Source organism: Anomaloglossus baeobatrachus, chromosome 1, assembly GCF_048569485.1.
Source record: "Anomaloglossus baeobatrachus isolate aAnoBae1 chromosome 1, aAnoBae1.hap1, whole genome shotgun sequence".
Lineage (NCBI taxonomy): Eukaryota > Metazoa > Chordata > Amphibia > Anura > Aromobatidae > Anomaloglossus > Anomaloglossus baeobatrachus.
Window position 1 is genome coordinate 323,997,245 of NC_134353.1, and position 20,750 is coordinate 324,017,994.

Here is a 20,750-nt window from a genome sequence, read left to right on the forward strand (position 1 = left end):
GTATATATTGGGGTCAGCACTATGTGTGCCGCTTACCGCCCGCCTATAAGCGGGTGTATGGTCGCCACCGTCCTGCCTGGTTGCCGAAAGTCCGAGCTCGGACTGCAGTAATGGCTGCCGGCGTCTTCCCCAGCTCGTGTGAGGAGGGGCGGGCCGTGGGCGTGCCCCAAGTCAGAGCGGGAATCCGGCGTCCGACAGTGTGCAGTGAGAGGGCTGGAGCATGTAAATAAGGCTCCAGCCCTCGGCGCTGCTGATTGCTCAGCGTCTGTCCCCTTCCCTGAGTGACAGGGAGGGGGCGGGAACGAAGCGGCACTAGGCCGCAGAAGCCGGGGACTGGATTTATAAGCGCCGCCGCCGTAAAAGCGCGGTCGGCGCCCAGTCCCCGGCGAACTACAAGTCCCAGCCGCGCCGCCGCTCCCGGAGCGTCCGGCGCGGTAGTTCCCAATACACAAAGTCACTCAGCAAAGCTGCAGTGACTGTAACCCTTTACTGTCCCCGGCGCACTAGCACACCCAGCAAGTCTGGAGTGTGCTGTGCCTGTGTGTACGGGGACACAGAGTACCTGTAATGGTGCAGGGCCATGTCCCTGAACGGTACTCCAGCTCCGTATCCAGCAGGTTCAAATGGGTCTGTGGATGGAGCCCGGCGTCAGAGCTTTGAGGCCGGCAGGATCCCACTTCCTCAGAGCCCCCCAGGGGGATGTGGAAGGAAAGCAGCATGTGGGCTCCAGCCTCCGTACCAGCAATAGGTACCTCAACCTTACAACACCATCAACGGGTGAGAAGGGAGCATGCTGGGGGCCCTATATGGGCCCTCTTTTCTTCCATCCGAAATAGTCAGCAGCTACTGCTGACTAAAATCTGTGGAGCTATGCATGGATGTCTGACCTCCTTCGCACAAAGCTTGAAAACTGGAGAACCCGTGATACCACGGGGGGGTATAGCCAGAAGGGGAGGGGCCTTGCACTTTTTAGTGTAGTGCTTTGTGTGGCCTCCGGAGGCAGTAGCTATACCCCAATCGTCTGGGTCTCCCAATAGAGCGCTGAAGAAATACATTTTTTTGTTAGGAAGTGAAAAGGGGGTCAAAGTTCATCAGCAATTTCTCATTTTTTTAACAAAATATACAAAACCTTTTTTTTCTTTTTAGGGACATTACATTTGAAGTGACTTTGAGAGGCCTATTTGACAGAAAATATCCAAACGTGATACCAGTCTGAAAACTGTACCCCTTATACTGCTCAAAACCACAGCCAAGAAGTTTAACCCTTCAAGTTCTTCACAGGAACCAAAGTAATGTGGAAGGAAAAAATAAAAATAATCTTACTTTAGCCTCAGATTTTGTATTTTCACAAGGGTAACAGAAGAAAATACACCATAAAATGTATTGTGCAATTTCTCCTGAGCACGCCAATACCTCATATGTGGTGGAAATAAATTGTTTGGGCGCACGGCAAAGCTCGAAAGGGAAGGAGCGCCATTTGAATTTTTGAAAGCTAAATTGGTTGGAATCATTAGCGGACGCCATGTTACGTTTGGAGACCCCCCGAGGTGCCTCAACAGTGGAGCTCCCCCACAAGTGATACCATTTTGGAAACTAGACCCCTCAAGCAATTTTGACATTTGGCGAGCACCTTGAACCCACAGGGGCTTCACAGAAGTTTAAAACATTGAGCCATGAAAATAAAAAATTACCACAAAATTGTTACTTCGACCAGGTAGCTTTCTTTTTTCACAAGGGTAGCAGGAAAAAAAAATGCACCATAAAATGTATTGTGCAATTTCTCCTGAGTACACCGATACCTCATATGTGGTGGAAATCTACAGTTTGAGTGCACGGCAAGGCTTGAAAGCGAAGGGGCGCCATTTGACTGCAAAATTAGCTACAATCATTAGTGGATGCCATGCTACGTTTGGGGAACCCCTGATGCGCTTAAACAGTGGAGTTCCCCACACAAGTGGCCCCATTTTGGAAACTAGACACCTCAAGGCATATATCTTGATGTTTGGTGAGCAACTAGAACACCCAGAGACTTCCAATATTATAAAATTCAGTGAGGTGTGAAAATGGAAAAAAAAAAAAAAAAAAAAAAGTTACAACAAAATTGTTACTTTAACCAAATAGCTTTTTTTTCCACAAGGATATCAGGAAACAACGCACCATAAAATTTATTCTGCAATTTCTCCTAAGTAAGCCGATATATGGTGGAAATCTACAGTTTTGGGCAGGGCTGTGGAGTCGGAGTCGTGGAGTCGGAGCTCATTTTGGTGGAGTCGGAGTCGGTATAAAATGCACCGACTCCGACTCCTAAAGTATATAATAAATTGGGGACAGGAGTGCAATGCAGAATGTGCTGAATATTTTACTAAATAATAACATTTAGTATAATGCTTATATTTAAGTGAAAAATTTATTGTAGTACAATGTGAACATCAGACATTTAATTGTTTTTATGATACAATAATCAAGATATTTGGATAGAACATAAAATATATTTATTGGAATACAACTTTAGAACACAAAAAACTGTAATAAATTGTAAATATGTAATACACTATGTAATATACAGTAGATTACATATATATCTTGTGTGTGTATATACACTGTATATATATATATATATATATATATATATATATATATATATATATATATATATATATATATATATATATATATATATACAGTGTATATACACACACAAGATATATATGTAATCTACTGTATATTACATAGTGTATTACATATTTACAATTTATTACAGTTTTTTGTGTTCTAAAGTTGTATTCCAATAAATATATTTTATGTTCTATCCAAATATCTTGATTATTGTATCATAAAAATTATTAAATGTCTGATGTTCACATACACATATTCATGTACTACAATAAATTTTTCACCTAACTATAAGCAATATATGTAGGAGTCGGAGTCGGAGCCGGAGTCGGTGCAAGAGAATTTGAGGAGTCGGAGTCGAAGGTTTGGCTTACCGACTCCACAGCCCTGGTTTTGGGTGCATGGCAGGGCTCTGGAGGGAAGGGGCGCCATTTGAATTTTAGAGCGCACAATTGTCTGGAATAGATAGCGAATCCCATGTCAAGTTTGGAGAGCCATCCATGTGAGGTCTTGTACCATTTTTGGATCTTTTTTTATTCTCATAAAACAGTAACTCAGGAATTGTTTTTTTGCGATTTTTTTTAGAATTATTTTTTGCATTGCGGTATTCACAGAGCTGTAACTTTTTAATTTTTCTGCTGATAAGCTGCCACACAGCTCTGTTTTTTGTGGGACAAGATGTAGTTTTCAGTAATCCCATTTTTGTTTATGTCAACTTTTTGATTGCGTTTTATGACACTTTTCTGCAGTATGATGAAAAACGGATTTTTGTGTACTCACCGTAAAATAGTTTTCTCTTAGCCATCATTGGGGGACACAGGACCATGGGTGTTATGCTGCCTATCCATAGGAGGACACTAAGATGCAAAAGCATAGCTCCTCCTCTGCAGTATACACCCCCTGGCCGGGCCAGGCAACCTCAGTTTTAGTACACAAGCAGTAGGAGAGAAAAAAAAAAAAACACAGTAAAAACTTCTCAACAGAGGAACATGAGAAAAGAAGAGTCATAACCAAATAAGGTACTGAGAGAACCAAGGCCCAACAGGGCAACAGGGTGGGTGCTGTGTCCCCCAATGATGGCTAAGAGAAAACGATTTTACGGTGAGTACACAAAAATCCGTTTTTCTCTGACGCCTCATTGGGGACACAGGACCATGGGACGTCCTAAAGCAGTCCATGGGTGGGAAACATAAAAGAAGACAACACAACCCAAGGACTAGGAACCAGTCCCAGACAGCCTGGAGCGCCTACTGAGAAAGAGGTGCTCTACTGCAGTTTGCAGAATTTTCCTACCCAGATTTGCCTCAGTTGAAACCTGGGTATGGACTCTGTAATGCTTTGAAAATGTATGTAGGCTAGACCTGGTCGCAGCCTTACACACCTGTTCCACTGAAACCTGATGCCGAATGGCCCACGAACCGCCAACTGCTCGTGTGGAATCAGCCCGCAGCCCACTAGGAATGGGCTTGAGTTGCAAGCGGTAGACTTCCTGGATCGCAGAGCGAATCCAGCGAGCCAGAGTCGCCTTTGAATCTGCCTGTCCCTTCTTAGGCCCCTCAGGAATGACGAACAAAGAGTCCGTTTTCCTAAAGGGGGCTGTCCTGGATATGTAATATCTGAGAGCTCTGACGAGGTCTAACGAATGCAGAGACCTTTCCACCCTATGAACCGGGTGTGGACAAAAGGAAGGCAGAACAATATCCTCGTTCAAATGAAACGGGGTAAGAACCTTTGGAAGGAAATCCGGAAGGGGGCGCAGAACCACCTTGTCCTGGTGAAAGATCAGAAAAGGCTCGCGGCAAGAGAGTGCTGCTAGCTCCGAAACCCGTCTGATGGACGTAATTGCCACCAGGAATGTTACCTTCCCGGGCAGAAGAGCATGGGAGGATTCCTTGAGGGGTTCAAAGGGAGACCTCTGGAGACCGTCCAGAACGAGGTTGAGGTCCCATGGTTCCAGCGGCCGTTTGTACGGGGGAACTAGATGGGAAACGCCCTGGAGGAAGGTCTTGACTTGCGGTTTTTGAGCCAGGCGGCATTGGTAGAAGATTGAGAGCGCTGAGACCTGCCCTTTAAGGGAACCGAGAGCCAACCCCGCTTGCAAGCCAGACTGTAGAAAGTCGAGAATTCTGGGGGATGGCCAGAGGCATAGGCTGGACGTTAGTTTCCCTGCACCATGAAAGGAAGATTTTCCACGTACGGTGGTAAATGCGGGATGAAGCAGGCTTTCGGGCGCTGATCATGGTGGAAATAACCGCGGGGGAGAATCCCGCTCTTGTTAATACCCAGGTCTCAATGGCCATGCCATCAGCTTCAGGGCTCTGCAGTTCTGATGGGAAATGGGCCCTTGGGTCAGCAAGTCTGGGATGTCTGGAAGGCGCCTCGTTGCGTCTGTGAGCATTTGTACTAATTCGGCGTACCAGGCGCGCCTGGGCCAGTCCGGTGCTATCAGTATCACCGGGACTCCCTCTGCCTTGATCTTCCTGATTACTCGCGGCAGCAGGGGTAGAGGTGGAAATATGTAAGGCAGGCGGAATTGGTGCCAGGAGCAGAGTAGAGCATCCGCGCCGATGGACTGCGGGTCGCGTGACCTGGCTATGAACGCTGGTACCTTTGCATTCAACCTTGAGGCCATCAGGTCCACGTCTGGTGTGCCCCAGCGAGTGCAGATGTGTAGAAACACATCTGGGTGGAGAGACCATTCTCCGGCAGCCAGGCGACTTAGAAAGTCTGCTGCCCAGTTCTCTACCCCCGGTATGTGTACCGCTGTTATCACTGTTCCCGACGATTCGGCCCAGCTGAGGATCTTGTGGGCCTCGAGATAAGCAGCTTTGCTGCGGGTGCCCCCCTGCTGATTGATATAGGTTACAGCTGCTGCATTGTCCGATTGGACTCGAATCTGACGACCCGCTAGCAGAGGGCAGACTGCTCTGAGTGCGAGGAAGATCGCGCGGAGTTCCAGGATGTTTATGGGTAGGAAAGACTCCTGGGGCGTCCAACATCCTTGAGCAGTGTGGTGCCGGTACACTGCTCCCCAGCCTAGGAGGCTGGCGTCCGTGGTCAGGACCAGCCAGTTCACTGGGAGAAAAGATCTCCCCTTCGATAGGGATGAGGACCGAAGCCACCAGCGGAGTGCATACCTGACTGAAGGCGTCAGGTGAAGATGTCTGTCCAGGGAGAATGGGCTCTTGTCCCAGGCCGCTAGAAGGGCTAGCTGCAGTGTGCGGAGGTTCAGTTGAGCAAAGGGTACTGCTTCCATAGCTGCCACCATCCTGCCGAGCACTTTCATGCTGACTCGAATGGAGCGAGACGGAGGACATAGAAGGCAGAGTACCGCTCGTTGAAGAGCGATCGCCTTGTCGATCGCCTTGTCCTGAGGAAGAAGGATCAAGCCCCGACGGGTGTACAGGGACATGCCCAGGAAGGTGATGGATCGTGATGGGATCGGGGATGATTTGGCCAGATTCACTAGCCACCCTAAGCGGGATAGGGTGTCCACAGTGATCTGTACGCTGGTTGAGCAGTCGCGGAAGGAGGGGGCCTTGATGAGGTCGTCCAAGTAAGGGAGAACGACTACTCCCCTGGCGTGAAGGACGCTCATGTCGGCCGCCATGACTTTGGTGAAGACCCTTGGTGTGGTGGCAAGGCCGAAGGGTAGCGCTACGAATTGAAAATGGGAATCCTGAATTGCGAAGCGGAGGAACTTTTGGTGATCTGGGGCGATGGGTATGTGCAGGTACGCGTCCTTGATGTCTATGGAGGCGAGGAATTCCCCTTCGACCATGGATGCAATAATGGACCTTAGGGACTCCATTCTGAATCTCCAGACGTGCACATGTTTGTTTAGGTGTTTGAGGTCCAGGATGGGTCAAACTGACTCATCCTTTTTGGGGACCACAAAGAGGTTGGAATAAAACCCCCCGAACTTCTCGTCGTCTGGGACAGGTATTATCACTCCTGCTGTTTGGAGCGAGTGGATTGCTGAGAAAAAAGCTTTGCGTCGTTTGAGTCTTTGGGGGTTTGAGAGAGAGAACCGACTCAGGGGTCGGGTCTGAAAATCTATGTAGTAACCGGAAGACAAGGTCTCGCACCCATTTGTCGTCTGAGGCAGCAGCCCAGATGTGATGAAAGAGCCGCAGTCTACCTCCTACCATGAGTGTGTCTTCCGGGGCGCCGAAGGAGTCATGAGGGGGGAAAACGTCGTGGCTGAGTCTCCCTAGTCCTGGACTGTTTCGGTCTAGGCTGCCATGACGAAGTGGGTTTCGGGGAGAGCCGAGAAGGTCGGTCCCTGCGTAGTCCGCGGCTGGTGGCGGGGACAGCACGGAATGTCGACCAACCAAATGAGTTCCGAAAGGAGCGGAACGAGGACGTCTGGTGAAGGACGTCCTGGACTTCAGCTGGGGGAGGGAGGTACTCTTTCCTCCCGTGGCGTCAAAAATGAGCTTGTCCAGACGTTCGCCAAACAATCGGTCTGGAAAAAAGGGAAGGCCCGTGAGAGACTTCTTGGAGGCAGAGTCCGCTCGCCATTGTCGAAGCCAGAGAGCTCTACGGATGGCTATGGTATTTGAGGCGGCAAACGCTGCGCAGGTAGCAGCGTCCATGGAGGCCTGTATGAGGTACTCCGCCGCAGCGGCAATTTGAGCTGTTACCTCTGTGAAGGTATGGGTGAACTGGGATTCCTCAAGCGAAGTGTTAAGAGATTCTGCCCAGACCGAGATCGCCTTTGAGAGGGAGGAACCTGCGGCCTCCAAAGCAGAGCGGGCGAGGTGCTACACCTGTGTCTGAGCGTCTTTGTGGCAAAGCGGGAAACCGGAAGGGGGAGGGGGGGGGGGGGAGGCAAAAGGGTACCGGGACTCCATGAGTTTTCGGTTACCGAAGCGCCTGTCAGGCTTCTCCCTTTGCTTTGTGAGGATATCCTGAAACTCTGGGTGATCAGCGAAAACCTTTTGGGGTTTCCTTGCCCTCTTAACGGAGACCGCATGGTCAGTGGTAGTGGATAGGGGATCCTCCACATGCAGAGTTTGGTTGATTGCTGCTAAACGGGAGTCTATTGCAGTTTGATCATCTGGGGAGGCTGAAACCAAGGAGTCCTCTTGGTATAAACAGCATTCTCCCTCCTCCAGCTCTTCAGAAGCCGTGGAGCGTGTGGGAGAGCCTGCCCTGTGTGCTCCCGAGGGAGAGCCCACTGGAGACACCCGGCCGTGTGCTCTCTTCCTGATCCCTGCAACCGGTGAAGCATGTGCCCGGATTACCTCAGAAGGATCCTCCATAGGGGTACCCTCAGGCTGCGTTCCGTCCAGGGACCCAGAAGGGTGTGAAGGACGACATTGCATAGCCAGCACCAGGTTCTGTGACAGTTTTTCCATGGATTGGGACAGAAACTGTGCCCATTCCGGTGGGCTGGGAGCCCTAGGCTCTGGGCTGACGGTTGCGGCAGTGGTGGCAGGGGGGGTCTTGGGGGGGGCTATAGGGGCACAGGACTCAGAGAGAAGAGGTGTGTTTACGTGGTAGCTCAGCGTGCCAGGCAGTGCAGGCTGAATAATAGATATGTGGGCCTTAGCACTCTTAGTGCCCTTAGAATTCTGCATGTTCCTAATAGGAGTATGCCAGGAGGGGGAGCAATGCTCAGCAGATCTACAAGTGAAGCAAGCACCTCACCAGAATCAGCCGATGGCCCTGTCCTCAGGAAGGATTAAGCTCTATGGAGATCTTCGCACGCTTTCCTGGGGGGCGGGCTTAGCGCTAAAAGAGCGCGAAGATGAAGTCAGTGTGCCCCCCCCCCCCCCCCCCGTGGGTAGTAAAAAAACGGCGGGAAGGGAGCTTCTGATAGTTTTCCTCCCTCCCCCTCCAGTCAGCACAGCTTGTCACTGGTGGTTATCAGCCGGCTTTTCTGCTAGAGCAAATAAAACAGAGCAAATAAGCAGTGTGAGTCCCTGAGCCCTGGGCCCTCCCCCTGCCACAGGGAAATTATCTGCAGGACTTTCTGCAAACAGGAGTGACTTCCCCCCTCCTCCAGCCAGCAAGCTAGAGAAAAGTTAACACTGTGTGCAGGATCCTTGGGGCTCTCCTCCTTGCACTCAGCAAGGGACTTTCTCATAAATACTGTAAATGTCCTGGGAGCCTTCCCTGCAGCGTCTTTTCTCCCTTTGTCTGGGAAACCAGTCAGGGGGGATCTCACCTTAGAACACTGCTTCAGGCCAGGCAGTGAAAATAGCAGAGTCAGCTTGCTGTGTCCGGTCACACCGGTGCCATATTTAACTCAGAGCCTGCAAAGAGGGGCTGAGGAATTGGGCTATAGGGGCACAGGCCTCTACCCTGGGCTTTGGAAAATCGGTGTCTGTGGAACCCGTCGTCCAGCCCAGGATCCAGCGTCGCAGGAGGGGGTACGTGGAGGCGACACTCCACGTTCCTGCCCGTTGATTGTAGTGGGAGATCGGTCCCAAAAGGAAACAGTCGCCCTCAAAAAATAACAAACCTTGAAAGGAAGTGCCTCCTACAGACACTAAGCTAAAACTGAGGTTGCCTGGCCCGGCCAGGGGGTGTATACTGCAGAGGAGGAGCTATGCTTTTGCATCTACTTAGTGTCCTCCTATGGATAGGCAGCATAACACCCATGGTCCTGTGTCCCCCAATGAGGCGTCAGAGAAAAGTCATTTTTTGATGCATTTCTTTTAAAAAACTATTTCCTAAAGGAGTTAAATAGTGTGACACTTATATAGATCAAGTCGGGCCGGACGTGGTAATACCAAATCCGTGTACTTTTTGTTTTTATATAAATAAATGTATTTTTGGATATAATTTGTGATTTTTTTTCTCATTTTGCAAGTTTTTTTTTTTTTGGGGGGGGGGGGGGGGGGGGGTTAACTGTTCTTAACTATTTTTTTTTACTTCTTCTCTATATGGAATGTTAACTTTTCCAAGTCTGATCGCTGGTATAATGCATTACCCTGCAGCAGCAGGACAGAATTATACTGGCAGTGTCAGGCTTCAGATCACCTATCAGATCCTGCTGCAGGCTGGGTCTGACAGGACACCGTACATGGCAGACCTGAAGGGCATCATTTGACCTCCTGTTGCCATGACAACCTTCAGATCCTCAGTGATCCTGACACAGGAAACCCGGGAGAGGTAAGAGAAGCAGCTCTCTGTACCTCTGAAAGTTCTATGTGCCAGTGATCACTACTGATCACAGCACATAGACGATCACAAAGGGATAACATCACCAGGACCTGATCCAATCAGATTCTGGTGATGTCTCCGGAAACCCGGTGATGGCAACATGCAGGGGGTTGCGATCCCCTCCTGACCACAGACCGTTGATAAACGCCGCCTCTGTACAAAGCCCAGCAGAAGCCAACGTTTATATACCGTAGGCGGTCCTGAAGCAGTTAAAATAAGGATTAGTGAAAACAATAGTCAACTATGTGTAACTACTAAACATAACTTATGAAATGCAATGCCTTGCACATTACAATAGGGGGGGGGGGGAGGATCATGCCTTGTAGATTGCAGAGCTTTACCCCATGGATTTTATCAATTGTAATACAAAGATCTGCAATTTACAGCATTGAGCTGCAGATTATCAGGATATTTCTTTAGGGTGCAGAACATATCTTACCTTTTTTCTCATTCACATCCTGCTCACTTTCAGGGTTATACAATTCATCATCTTGATCTGGAGCCTCAGTTAAAATGTCATCCAAAACATTAACTTCACCATCTGCAGAGGGTGAGGAGAAGAAAAATAATCTATTAAAAACGTAAAGCAAAATACCAGTGTCAACTTTAAACCATTCCTTTTATAAAGTTGCTTTATTGGAATAAGAGCTCAGTTTCATACCAGTTCTTTTGTATCCATAGTTGTCACAGTCACATTATGCTTACAGTTAGCGACTGGTATAATTTTAGGATTTTAAGGCCTAAGCCAGACGGCGAGAAAATCGGTGCGAGTGGAGTGCGATAAAACATTGCATTCCACTTGAACCAATTTTAGCCTGTGTGTCAGCGCACATGAGCGATTATTTTCTCAGCCCTAATCGGACCGAGAAAACAAATCGCAGCATGCTGCGACTGTAATGCGAGACTCTTTTCTCTCGCACCCATTCACGTCAATGGGGCGAGAGAAAAATCGCACTGCACTCGCAGTACACCGGTGTACCACGCGTGCAGAGAGAATCGAAATAGCCGGCTACGGAGGAAAGAGGGAGAGAAATCCCTCCCTCCTCTCCTCCGTGCCGGCCCGCCCCTCCGCAACGCTGGACTGCCCCCCGCAGCTGAGGTCCGCACGCACAGTCGGACCTCAGATGCAGGGATACTAGCATGACACTCTGCTCCTGCTGTACTGCCAGCGCGAGCCGAGTGTCAAGCGAGCATCGCAGTAGTGCCCCGTGTGGCCCCAGCCTTACATGCAGTTACAGCCCTTGTGATTCTGTCACCAGGTGTATGTTTCCAATCTGATAGCAGAATAAAAAAGGGACAAATTCTTATCAAGTTGTCATAGTAGCACAGGGTCATGTGGTAACTCCTGTACTACACATGAATTGCTTTCACTTTCACTGTGCCCGCGGCCCAGTGAGCGTATCTGCTGTTTACAGCTGTGTAGCTGTGATCAGCAGATAGTGCAGAGTGATCGGATTGCTGATCGCTATAGCCCCCTAGTAAAATAAAAAAAAAAAAAAAAAGTTAAAAAAAAACTTAAAAGTTCAAATCACCCCCATTCGCCCCATTGAAAATCAAAGTGTTAAAAAAAAAAACCACATTTGGCATCACCGCATTCAGAAACGCCCGATCTGTCAAAATAAAAAAAATCAATTAATCTGATCAGTATACGGCGTAGCGGCAAAAAAATTCCAAACGCCAAAACGACTTTGTCGCCACAACTTTTGCGCAAAATGCAATAAGAGGCGATCAAAACGTAGCATCTGCGCAAAAATAGTACCGTTAAAAACATCAGTTCGAGACACAAAATAAGCCGTCACTGAGCCATAGATCCCGAAAAATGAGAACGCTACGGGTCACGAAATGGCGTAAAACGTGTGCCACTTTTTTCGGACAAACTTCAGGCTTTTTTTTTTTTTTAACCCCTTATATAAAAAGTAAACCTATACATGTTTGGTGTCTACGAACTCGCACGGAACTGAGGCATTACACCCACACATCAGTTTTGCCATATAGTGAACACAGTGAATAAAATATCTCAAAAACAATAATGCTATCGCACTTTTTTTGCAATTTTTCTGCATTTGGAATTTTTTTGCCGTTTTCCAGTACACTATATGGTAAAACTTATGGTTTCATTTAAAAGTACAGCTCCGCAAAAAATGAGACCTCACATGACCTTACTGACTGAAAAATAAAAAAGTTACGTCTCTCAGAAAAAGAATGGCGAAAAAAAAAACGGAAAGGGAAAAAAAAAAATCGGCCAGTCGTGAAGGGGTTAAAGAGGTGCAGTTTTCCTAATACATTGGCACAAGTAAATAAGGCATTACAGCAGTTAAACACTACTATACTCTTGCAAGGCCAGCCATACTGTGTCACTGTGGTAGCAATGTGGAACAAAATCCTACCATATAGGCCTTGTGCGCACACTGCGTTTTTTGACGAGTTTCTGCGTGTTTTGGGTATGTTTTGGTCCCAAAATGCATGAATTTCCTTCCCCAGGTAGCAGCTTGTCAATTCTTCCTGCGTTTTTGAGGTCTTCCAGTCAATAGATTTGACTAAAAACCACAGTGGTTATTAACGGGGTAAAAAACGTAAAATGCGGCAAAAAAAATGCTTACCGAGGGTGCGTTTTTTGGGCCCAAAAACATGCATCTGTGTGGTCACCACAAAGATGCAGCGTGCGCACAGCCTTACACTAGAAAGCCAAAGGAATGGTAAAACCACTTTATAATTGTTTGACTAAGGCTGCTTTCACACTACGTCTTTTTAACATGCGTTCTGAACGTTTTTTTAACGCAAAAACGGATCCATTGCAAATGCGTTTTCATTTCAATGCATTTGCAATGGACTTGCGTTAACATGCGTTCACCTGCGTTTGCGTGCGTTATAGTGAGGATCCAGCGACTTGCAGTTTTTTAACATCTTTCAAAAACGCTACTTGTAGCGTTTTTGAGCTGCGTCCAACTTCTGCAAATTGCTGGATCCTGACTAACGTAGGTGAACGCTGGCATGCTGATAGACAGGATCCTGCTTGCTCTACTGAGCATGCCCAGACACCAGCCTCGCGTGATCAGTCTCTCTACTACTCCCTCTGTCTCTCTACCCCTCTCTGTCTCCTCCCTCTCCCTTTCCCCCACCTGAGAGCTGCGGACACTCGTAACCAAAGTAAATATCGGGTAACCACTTATCTTAGTTACCCGATGTTTACGTTGGTGATGTGTGCAGGGAGCCCGGCTCCTAGCAGCTGCAGACGCTCATAACCAAAGTAAATATCGTGTATCCAAGCAAGTATACCCGATGTTTACCTTGGTTACGAGCCCAGCTGTCAGATGCCGGCTCCCAGTCTGGCACGTTTAGTTCCCCTCACTCCCGATCACATGACTCCAATGCCCGCCCCTAAACATCCAGTGACAGGATCCTGCAAAATAACACATGCGTTTGCATGCATTTTTTGCTGTAAAAGCAGGATCCGCTTTTGCAGCAAAAAAACGTTCAGGACGCATGTTAAAAAGACAGTGTGAAAGCAGCCTTATTTAGAAAGAATGCATGACTTTCAAGAGTATTGTCATCCATGTGCCCATTTTTACATCTGGATTTAAACAGTTTAAAGGGAACCGGTCTCCAGATTTGGTGACTATAAGCTGCGGCCAGCACCATTAGGCCCTTATACACAGCATTCTAACATGTTGTATATAAGAGCCCAGGCCGCTGTATAGAACGTAAAAATCACTTTATAATACTCACTTAAACGGTTGGTTCGGCGCAGACTGGTCAAATGGGTATCTCCGTTCTCTGGGTGCGGTACCTCTTTCGGCCATCTGTGTCCTTCTGAAGCCTGGGTGCATGGCGCATCCTACGTCATTCACACAGGCTGGCATTGAGGTCCTGTACAGGCTTCATGGACGCGTCATGCACCCAGGCTTCAGAAGGAGGGCAAAGATAGCTGAAAGGAGGCGCTGGTCCGGAGAACAGTGCCACCCATCCGAGCAGTCTGCACCGCACCGACCGTTTAAGTCATTTTTACGTTCTACACAGCGTCCTGGGCTCTTATGTACAGCATGTTAGAATGCTATATATAAGAGCCCAGTGGTGGTGGCCGCAGCTTATAGCCAGCAGTTTTTTCATGTATGAGCTAATTCCACCACGTTCCTTAGCACCCATGTTGCATTCTGAAAAGTAGTATATTATGCCCTGACCCTCTTACATATCCCCCAAAAACCCTTTGAATAGCTCCTGCGCTGTATGCAAATGCAACCGGTCCGATGGGCGTCGTAGAGGCTCCTGTCCCGCCTCTCCGTTATCCTCCTGATGTGAATGAGGTGTCCTGCATCATCCACACAGCCGAAAACAATCTCACGCCTGCCCAGGAAGATCGCGGTTCACGCAGGCGCATTTTACTTTGCCCAGCTGCAAGCAAAGCCCGAAACCTAACTGCGCATGCGTCAGCAGTAGCCTGCAGCAGGGCAAAGCAAGGTGCGCCTGTGTAAACCGTGATCTTACTGCGCAGGCACGAGATTATGTTCGGCTATGCAGAACGTGTCATCCACATCACTGAGAACATTCAATAATCCACATCAAAGGACAGGCATTACCAGCAGCGAGGCGGGACAGGAGCCGCTACAATGATGCTCATTGGACCGGACCAGTCGCATCTGCGTACAGCGTGGTAGCTATTCAAACGTTTTTTGGGAGTATAAACATTATCGCTACGCAGCATCACACATACTTACCTGGTCGGCAGCGTCGCTGTGACTGCCGAACAATCCCTCCTTCAAGGGGGAGGGACGTTCGGCATCACAGCGACGTCACCGCAACGTCACTAAGCGGCCGGCCAATGAAAGCGGAGGGGCGGAACTGAGCGTGATGTAAACATCCCACCCACCTCCTTCCTTCCTCATTGTGGCCGGCGGCAGGTAAGGAGACGTTCCTCGCTCCTGCGGTGTCACACATAGCGATGTGTGCTGCCGCATGAGCGATGAACCACAACGCTAAACAACCCTTACCGATTTTTGAGTTTGGGACGACCTCTCCATGGTGAACGATTTTCACCATTTTGAGGTCGCTTAAGGTCGCTGGTCAGTGTCACACTCTGCGATACCGTTAATGACGCCGGATGTGTGTCACTAACAACGTGACCCCGACGATAAAACATTAACGATATCGTAGCGTGTAAAGCCCCCTTTAATCTCAAACACGATATACTGGCTCTGACAATTGGGGGAGAAGGGGAGTAAGACAGACACTCTTGGAAGTGGGATTCTTATTATTTATTCATGAGAGATAGGATTTCTTACAAAAATCTGTCATAATATCCCACTGAATTATAATGGGTCAGTTGGCTTCAGTTTCTATTCTGTCAGACAGAATAGTCCTAGTTTGCTTATCAAAGGCAACAGAAACCTGGATTAACTAAAGCGAAATACCTTGGAACAGATTTGAAGAGAATGGAGATCTTTACTTTACCAGAGATTGCATAAGGGGTGCTTCACACACAGCGAGCTCGCTGCCGAGATCGCTGCTGAGTCACGCTTTTTGTGACGCAGCAGTGACCTCATTAGCGATCTCGCTGTGTGTGACACTGAGCAGCGATCTGGCCCCTGCTGCGAGATCGCTGCTCGTTACACACAGCCCTGGTTCGTTTTCTTCAAAGCCGCTCTCCCGCTGTGACACACAGATCGCTGTGTGTGACAGCGAGAGAGCGACAAATGAAGCGAGCAGGAGCCGGCGTCTGACAGCTGAGGTAAGCTTGTAACCAAGATAAACATCGGGTAACCAAGGTGGTTACCCGATATTTACCTTAGTTACCAGCCTCCGCAGCTCTCACGCTGCCTGTGCTGCCGGCTCCGGCTCTCTGCACATGTAGCTGCTGTACACATCGGGTTAATTAACCCGATGTGTACAGCAGCTAGGAGAGCAAGGAGCCAGCGCTAAGCAGTGTGCGCGGCTCCCTGCTCTCTGCACATGTAGCTGCATTACACATCGGGTTAATTAACCCGATGTGTACAGCAGCTAGGATAGCAAGGAGCCAGCGCTCAGTGTGCGCGGCTCCCTGCTCTCTGCACACAGCGCTGGTAACTAATGTAAACATCGGGTAACCATACCCGATGTTTACCTTAGTTACCAGTCTCCGCAGCTTCCAGTCGGCGGCTCCGTGCAAGCGCAGCGTCGCTTGCACGTCGCTGCTGGCTGTTCAGTGGTCGCTGGTGAGATCTGCCTGTTTGACAGCTCACCAGCGACCATGTAGCAATGCAGCAGCGATCCTGACCAGGTCAGATCGTTGGTCGGATTGCTGCTGCATCGCTAAGTGTGAAGGTACCCTAAGGCTGTAACCAGCAGGCAGCCTCCATCTGATCTAGAGATCATGCGAGTTCTCTATATTATGGTCCTCATACACAGATAAAAGTCAGCGAACTCGCCCACCACCAGATGTGTATGGGGGCAGACTCTCCCCTGACGAAATAAGGATTGGGGGAAGCTGGAATTCACATGTGTGGGCAGATCAGGCTGATTTCACATCAGTGGTTTTTTGACGGACGTAAAAAAAAAAAAAAAAAACGGCAAACATGTGACGGATCCTTGACAAATGCATTGTAATTTCAATGCATTTTCAATGGAATCGCGGTAAGATGCGTTGGCATGCGTCATATACCGGATCCGTTGATCTGTAGCGTTTTTGAGCTGCGTCCAAACACTGCATGTCACTGGATCCTGACTGAATCGCACGCAACCGCATGTGAACGGTGGTATGCTGAAATAAAGGGTCCAGTTTGCTTTACTGAGCATGCCCAGAAAGGTGTCCGAGTCCCTCTCAGTCAGCCCCTCCCTCAGCCCCCCGCATATTTATCACATACACATGAATGACTTACCAACTACACCACAACTACCTTTATCAACAGAAACCTGCTTTCAGCAAGCATCTATTAAAAGGAAACTCGTCAAGTCTAAAAACATTATTAACCTGCAGATATGGTGTTAATCTGTAGGCTAGAAGCATTTGAAGCCTGTCCCGCACTGACAGCTGGAGTAGCTGCGGCAGGGGTGGGTACAGTTAGAGACCGCTCTCCATACACAGAGCGGTGACTGAGGGTACTTTCACACTTGCGTTGTTTTCCTTCCGTTACAATCCGCCCTTTTGGAAAACAGCGGAATCCGTTAACGGATTCCGCTGTTTCCCATAGACTTGTATGGATGACAGATTGTACCAAAAGGACCTGCGTTGCTTCCGCTGGGCGACGCTCCGTTGCTTCCGCCCAGCGGGAGGAACGCAGCATGTAACGTTGTTTTGAGCAGCGGAATCCTCTGGATTTCACTGCACATGCTCTTTTTTTTTTTTTTTTTTAAATCACAAACTTTATTTTGGCTCGCGGTGACCGAACGTTCAGCTGAGCGCCCGGCCGTCGGCAAGTGACAGCGCTCAGCTGAGCGACCGGCCGTCGGCAAGTGACAGCGCTCAGCTGATCACCCGGCGGTCGGCTGCAGGGAGCGATCAGCTGATCACCCGGCGGCCGGCTGCAGGGAGCGATCAGCTGATCACCCGGCGGCAGGGAGCGATCAGCTGATCACCCGGCGGCCGGCTGCAGGGAGCGATCAGCTGATCACCCGGCGGCCGGCTGCAGGGAGCGATCAGCTGATCACCCGGCGGCCGGCTGCAGGGAGCGATCAGCTGATCACCCGGCGGCCGGCTCCAGGGAGCGATCAGCTGATCACCCGGCGGCCGGCTCCAGGGAGCGATCAGCTGATCACCCGGCGGCCGGCTCCAGGGAGTGATCAGCTGATCGTTCACAATAGTCTGCCGCCGGTAAAAAACTGTATAAAAAAAAAAAAAAAAAATCAAAACGGATTCCGTTGTTTTGCAGCATCCGTTGTGCCACTATATGCAACACATCCGTTGCATCCGTCACACAACGCAATGCAACGGATGCCATTCAACGCAAGTGTGAAACTAGCCTGAATCTGCGTCAGAGCCTCCCCTGTGACTGAAACAGGAACACTGCCGGGAGGATTAAAGTTTTTCCTCCTGGCAGCGGAGTTCAATGTGCAAGTTTCAAACACTATTAACCTGCAGATTAACCTCATATCTGAAGGTTAATATTGTTTTTTTTTTTTTTTTTTTTTTTTTTTACATGTGACAGGTCCCCTTTAATTATGTTCCATATCACAAGAAGGTGTCCACAGTTGCCAGACTAGAAAAGGGTTCCTTCATCACGATAAGGGAATGATGTTTAGAGATGAGCGAACCTGAATAGTAAAGTTTGGTGTTCGTGCTGAACACTGACCTTACAAAAAAAGAAAAGAAAAAAAAAAAAGTGTTCAAGTTTGGGCGCTTTACATATGTTAACAACTTGATCAAGCATCAGTGTCCTCGACCCAGTAGTGCGAGCCGCCCTGCGTCCCCTGGAAGTGATCCGTTTATGGCTGGCTGTATGCAGGCAGAGCCGAACTGCCCAATCAGTGACTTCCATTGAGGTTCAGGTCAAGTCCAGGTCCCGAACTGTACTTTAAAGTCCTGCTAAACCCGAACGTCAATGGGTCCGTTCATGTCTATTGGTGTCATGTGATCATTAATGTGGGCACACATTGCCAACGTGGCTGAGGAATTAATAGGACTCACCCTATAATCAAAGGCATTGAGGGCAGATGAGACCAATAGGTTGTCTAGGACTAATTAAAGAAGCCTTTCCAGAGGTGGTTGTTTACTCCTATATTACCTTACAGGGTGGGCCCGGGCCCCCATATGCCCTCCCCCCGGCAGGGTGGGCCCGGGCCCCCATATGCCCTCCCCCCGGCAGGGTGGGCCCGGGCCCCCATATGCCCTCCCACCGGCAGGGTGGGCCCGGGCCCCCATATGCCCTCCCACCGGCAGGGTGGGCCCGGGCCCCCATATGCCCTCCCCCCGGCAGGGTGGGCCCGGGCCCCCATATGCCCTCCCCCCGGCAGGGTGGGCCCGGGCCCCCATATGCCCTCCCCCCGGCAGGGTGGGCCCGGGCCCCCATATGCCCTCCCCCCGGCAGGGTGGGCCCGGGCCCCCATATGCCCTCCCCCCGGCAGGGTGGGCCCGGGCCCCCATATGCCCTCCCCCCGGCAGGGTGGGCCCGGGCCCCCATATGCCCTCCCCCCGGCAGGGTGGGCCCGGGCCCCCATATGCCCTCCCCCCGGCAGGGTGGGCCCGGGCTCCCATATGCCCTCCCCCCGGCAGGGTGGGCCCGGGCTCCCATATGCCCTCCCCCCGGCAGGGTGGGCCCGGGCTCCCATATGCCCTCCCCCCGGCAGGGTGGGCCCGGGCTCCCATATGCCCTCCCCCCGGCAGGGTGGGCCCGGGCTCCCATATGCCCTCCCCCCGGCAGGGTGGGCCCGGGCTCCCATATGCCCTCCCCCCGGCAGGGTGGGCCCGGGCTCCCATATGCCCTCCCCCCGGCAGGGTGGGCCCGGGCTCCCATATGCCCTCCCCCCGGCAGGGTGGGCCCGGGCTCCCATATGCCCTCCCCCCGGCAGGGTGGGCCCGGGCTCCCATATGCCCTCCCCCCGGCAGGGTGGGCCCGGGCTCCCATATGCCCTCCCCCCGGCAGGGTGGGCCCGGGCTCCCATATGCCCTCCCCCCGGCAGGGTGGGCCCGGGCTCCCATATGCCCTCCCCCCGGCAGGGTGGGCCCAGGCTCCCATATGCCCTCCCCCCGGCAGGGTGGGCCCGGGCTCCCATATGCCCTCCCCCCGGCAGGGTGGGCCCGGGCTCCCATATGCCCTCCCCCCGGCAGGGTGGGCCCGGGCTCCCATATGCCCTCCCCCCGGCAGGGTGGGCCCGGGCTCCCATATGCCCTCCCCCCGGCAGGGTGGGCCCGGGCTCCCATATGCCCTCCCCCCGGCAGGGTGGGCCCGGGCTCCCATATGCCCTCCCCCCGGCAGGGTGGGCCCGGGCTCCCATATGCCCTCCCCCCGGCAGGGTGGGCCCGGGCTCCCATATGCCCTCCCCCCGGCAGGGTGGGCCCGGGCTCCCATATGCCCTCCCCCTGCAGGGTGAGCCCGGGCTCCTATATACTCTCCCCCTGCACGGTGGGCCCGGGCTCCTATATACTCTCCCCCTGCACGGTGGGCCCGGGCTCCTATATACTCTCCCCCTGCACGGTGGGCCCGGGCTCCTATATACTCTCCCCCTGCACGGTGGGCCCGGGCTATATATACTCTCCCCCTGCAGGGTGGGCCCGGGCTCCAATATACTCTCCCCCTGCAGGGTGGGCCCGGGCCCCCATATGCCCTCCCCCCGGCAGGGTGGGCCCGGGCTCCAATATACTCTCCCCCTGCAGGGTGGGCCCGGGCTCCTATATACTCTCCCCCTGCAGGGTGGGCCCGGGCTCCTATATACCCCGCATGGTGGCCCAGGCTCTGCGGCACCGCTCACCTTTGCTCTGTTCTCCCCTCTCGGCCTCCATTCTTCTCCCAGATCTCCTACTACTCCGCAGTGGCCCCCGCCTGTCTCGGTGGTGGGCCTCTTTGGAGTCTTGGCCGCTGGCGGATGTCACAGTGTCCCCCCCGCCCCGCCGGGCGCCCCGCTCTCCTGCCGTGGCGAAGCAAATCCCTTGGGGGACCAACCCGTCCTAAGGACCAGTGGGTGATATATAACTGGTCACAGAACGGGTCCTGTGGACGGTCCAACGTCCTGTGCCGTCCTTCACAGCTCGGTACAGCAGGGTCTTTCTTCTCCTCACTCCGTTCTATGCACAAAATGGCGGCTGAAAGCTGCAACCTCCTGCGACAACAACACCCACCTCCCAGCATGCACCGAGAACGCTGCTTCAGGCGTGACGTCACCACGCTCCGCCTATTAGCGTGTAGAGAGGAGCGCGAGTGCCTGACGTAATGTGAGTGACTGAGGCACCGCCTTCACTGGGCTGCAGAGGTGACGCTTCGGGTCACTGCTGGATAATGTGTTCTCCTTGATAAAAACTAAAGGAAATTATTTTGTGAATACATTCCTATATGCCTTAG

The 20,750-nt window shown here is 51.3% G+C and overlaps 1 protein-coding gene across 3 annotated transcripts in view; it reads right to left on the minus strand.

Annotated features, from left to right (window-relative positions):
• YTHDC1 (YTH N6-methyladenosine RNA binding protein C1) overlaps positions 1–20,531 on the minus strand; it is a 109,539-nt gene extending 89,008 nt beyond the window's left edge. For 2 of the 3 annotated variants that reach the window (XM_075351756.1, XM_075351743.1), the window contains exons 1-2: positions 20,164–20,531; positions 10,229–10,330 (exon numbers count right to left, since the gene is read on the minus strand). In XM_075351756.1, coding sequence (XP_075207871.1) covers positions 10,229–10,330; positions 20,164–20,194 — 133 coding nt within the window. In that variant the 5' untranslated portion in view covers positions 20,195–20,531. The remainder of the gene's footprint in view (positions 1–10,228; positions 10,331–20,163) is intronic. The other variant, XM_075351749.1, reaches the window with a different exon arrangement.
• Between the last annotated feature and the right edge of the window lie 219 nt (positions 20,532–20,750).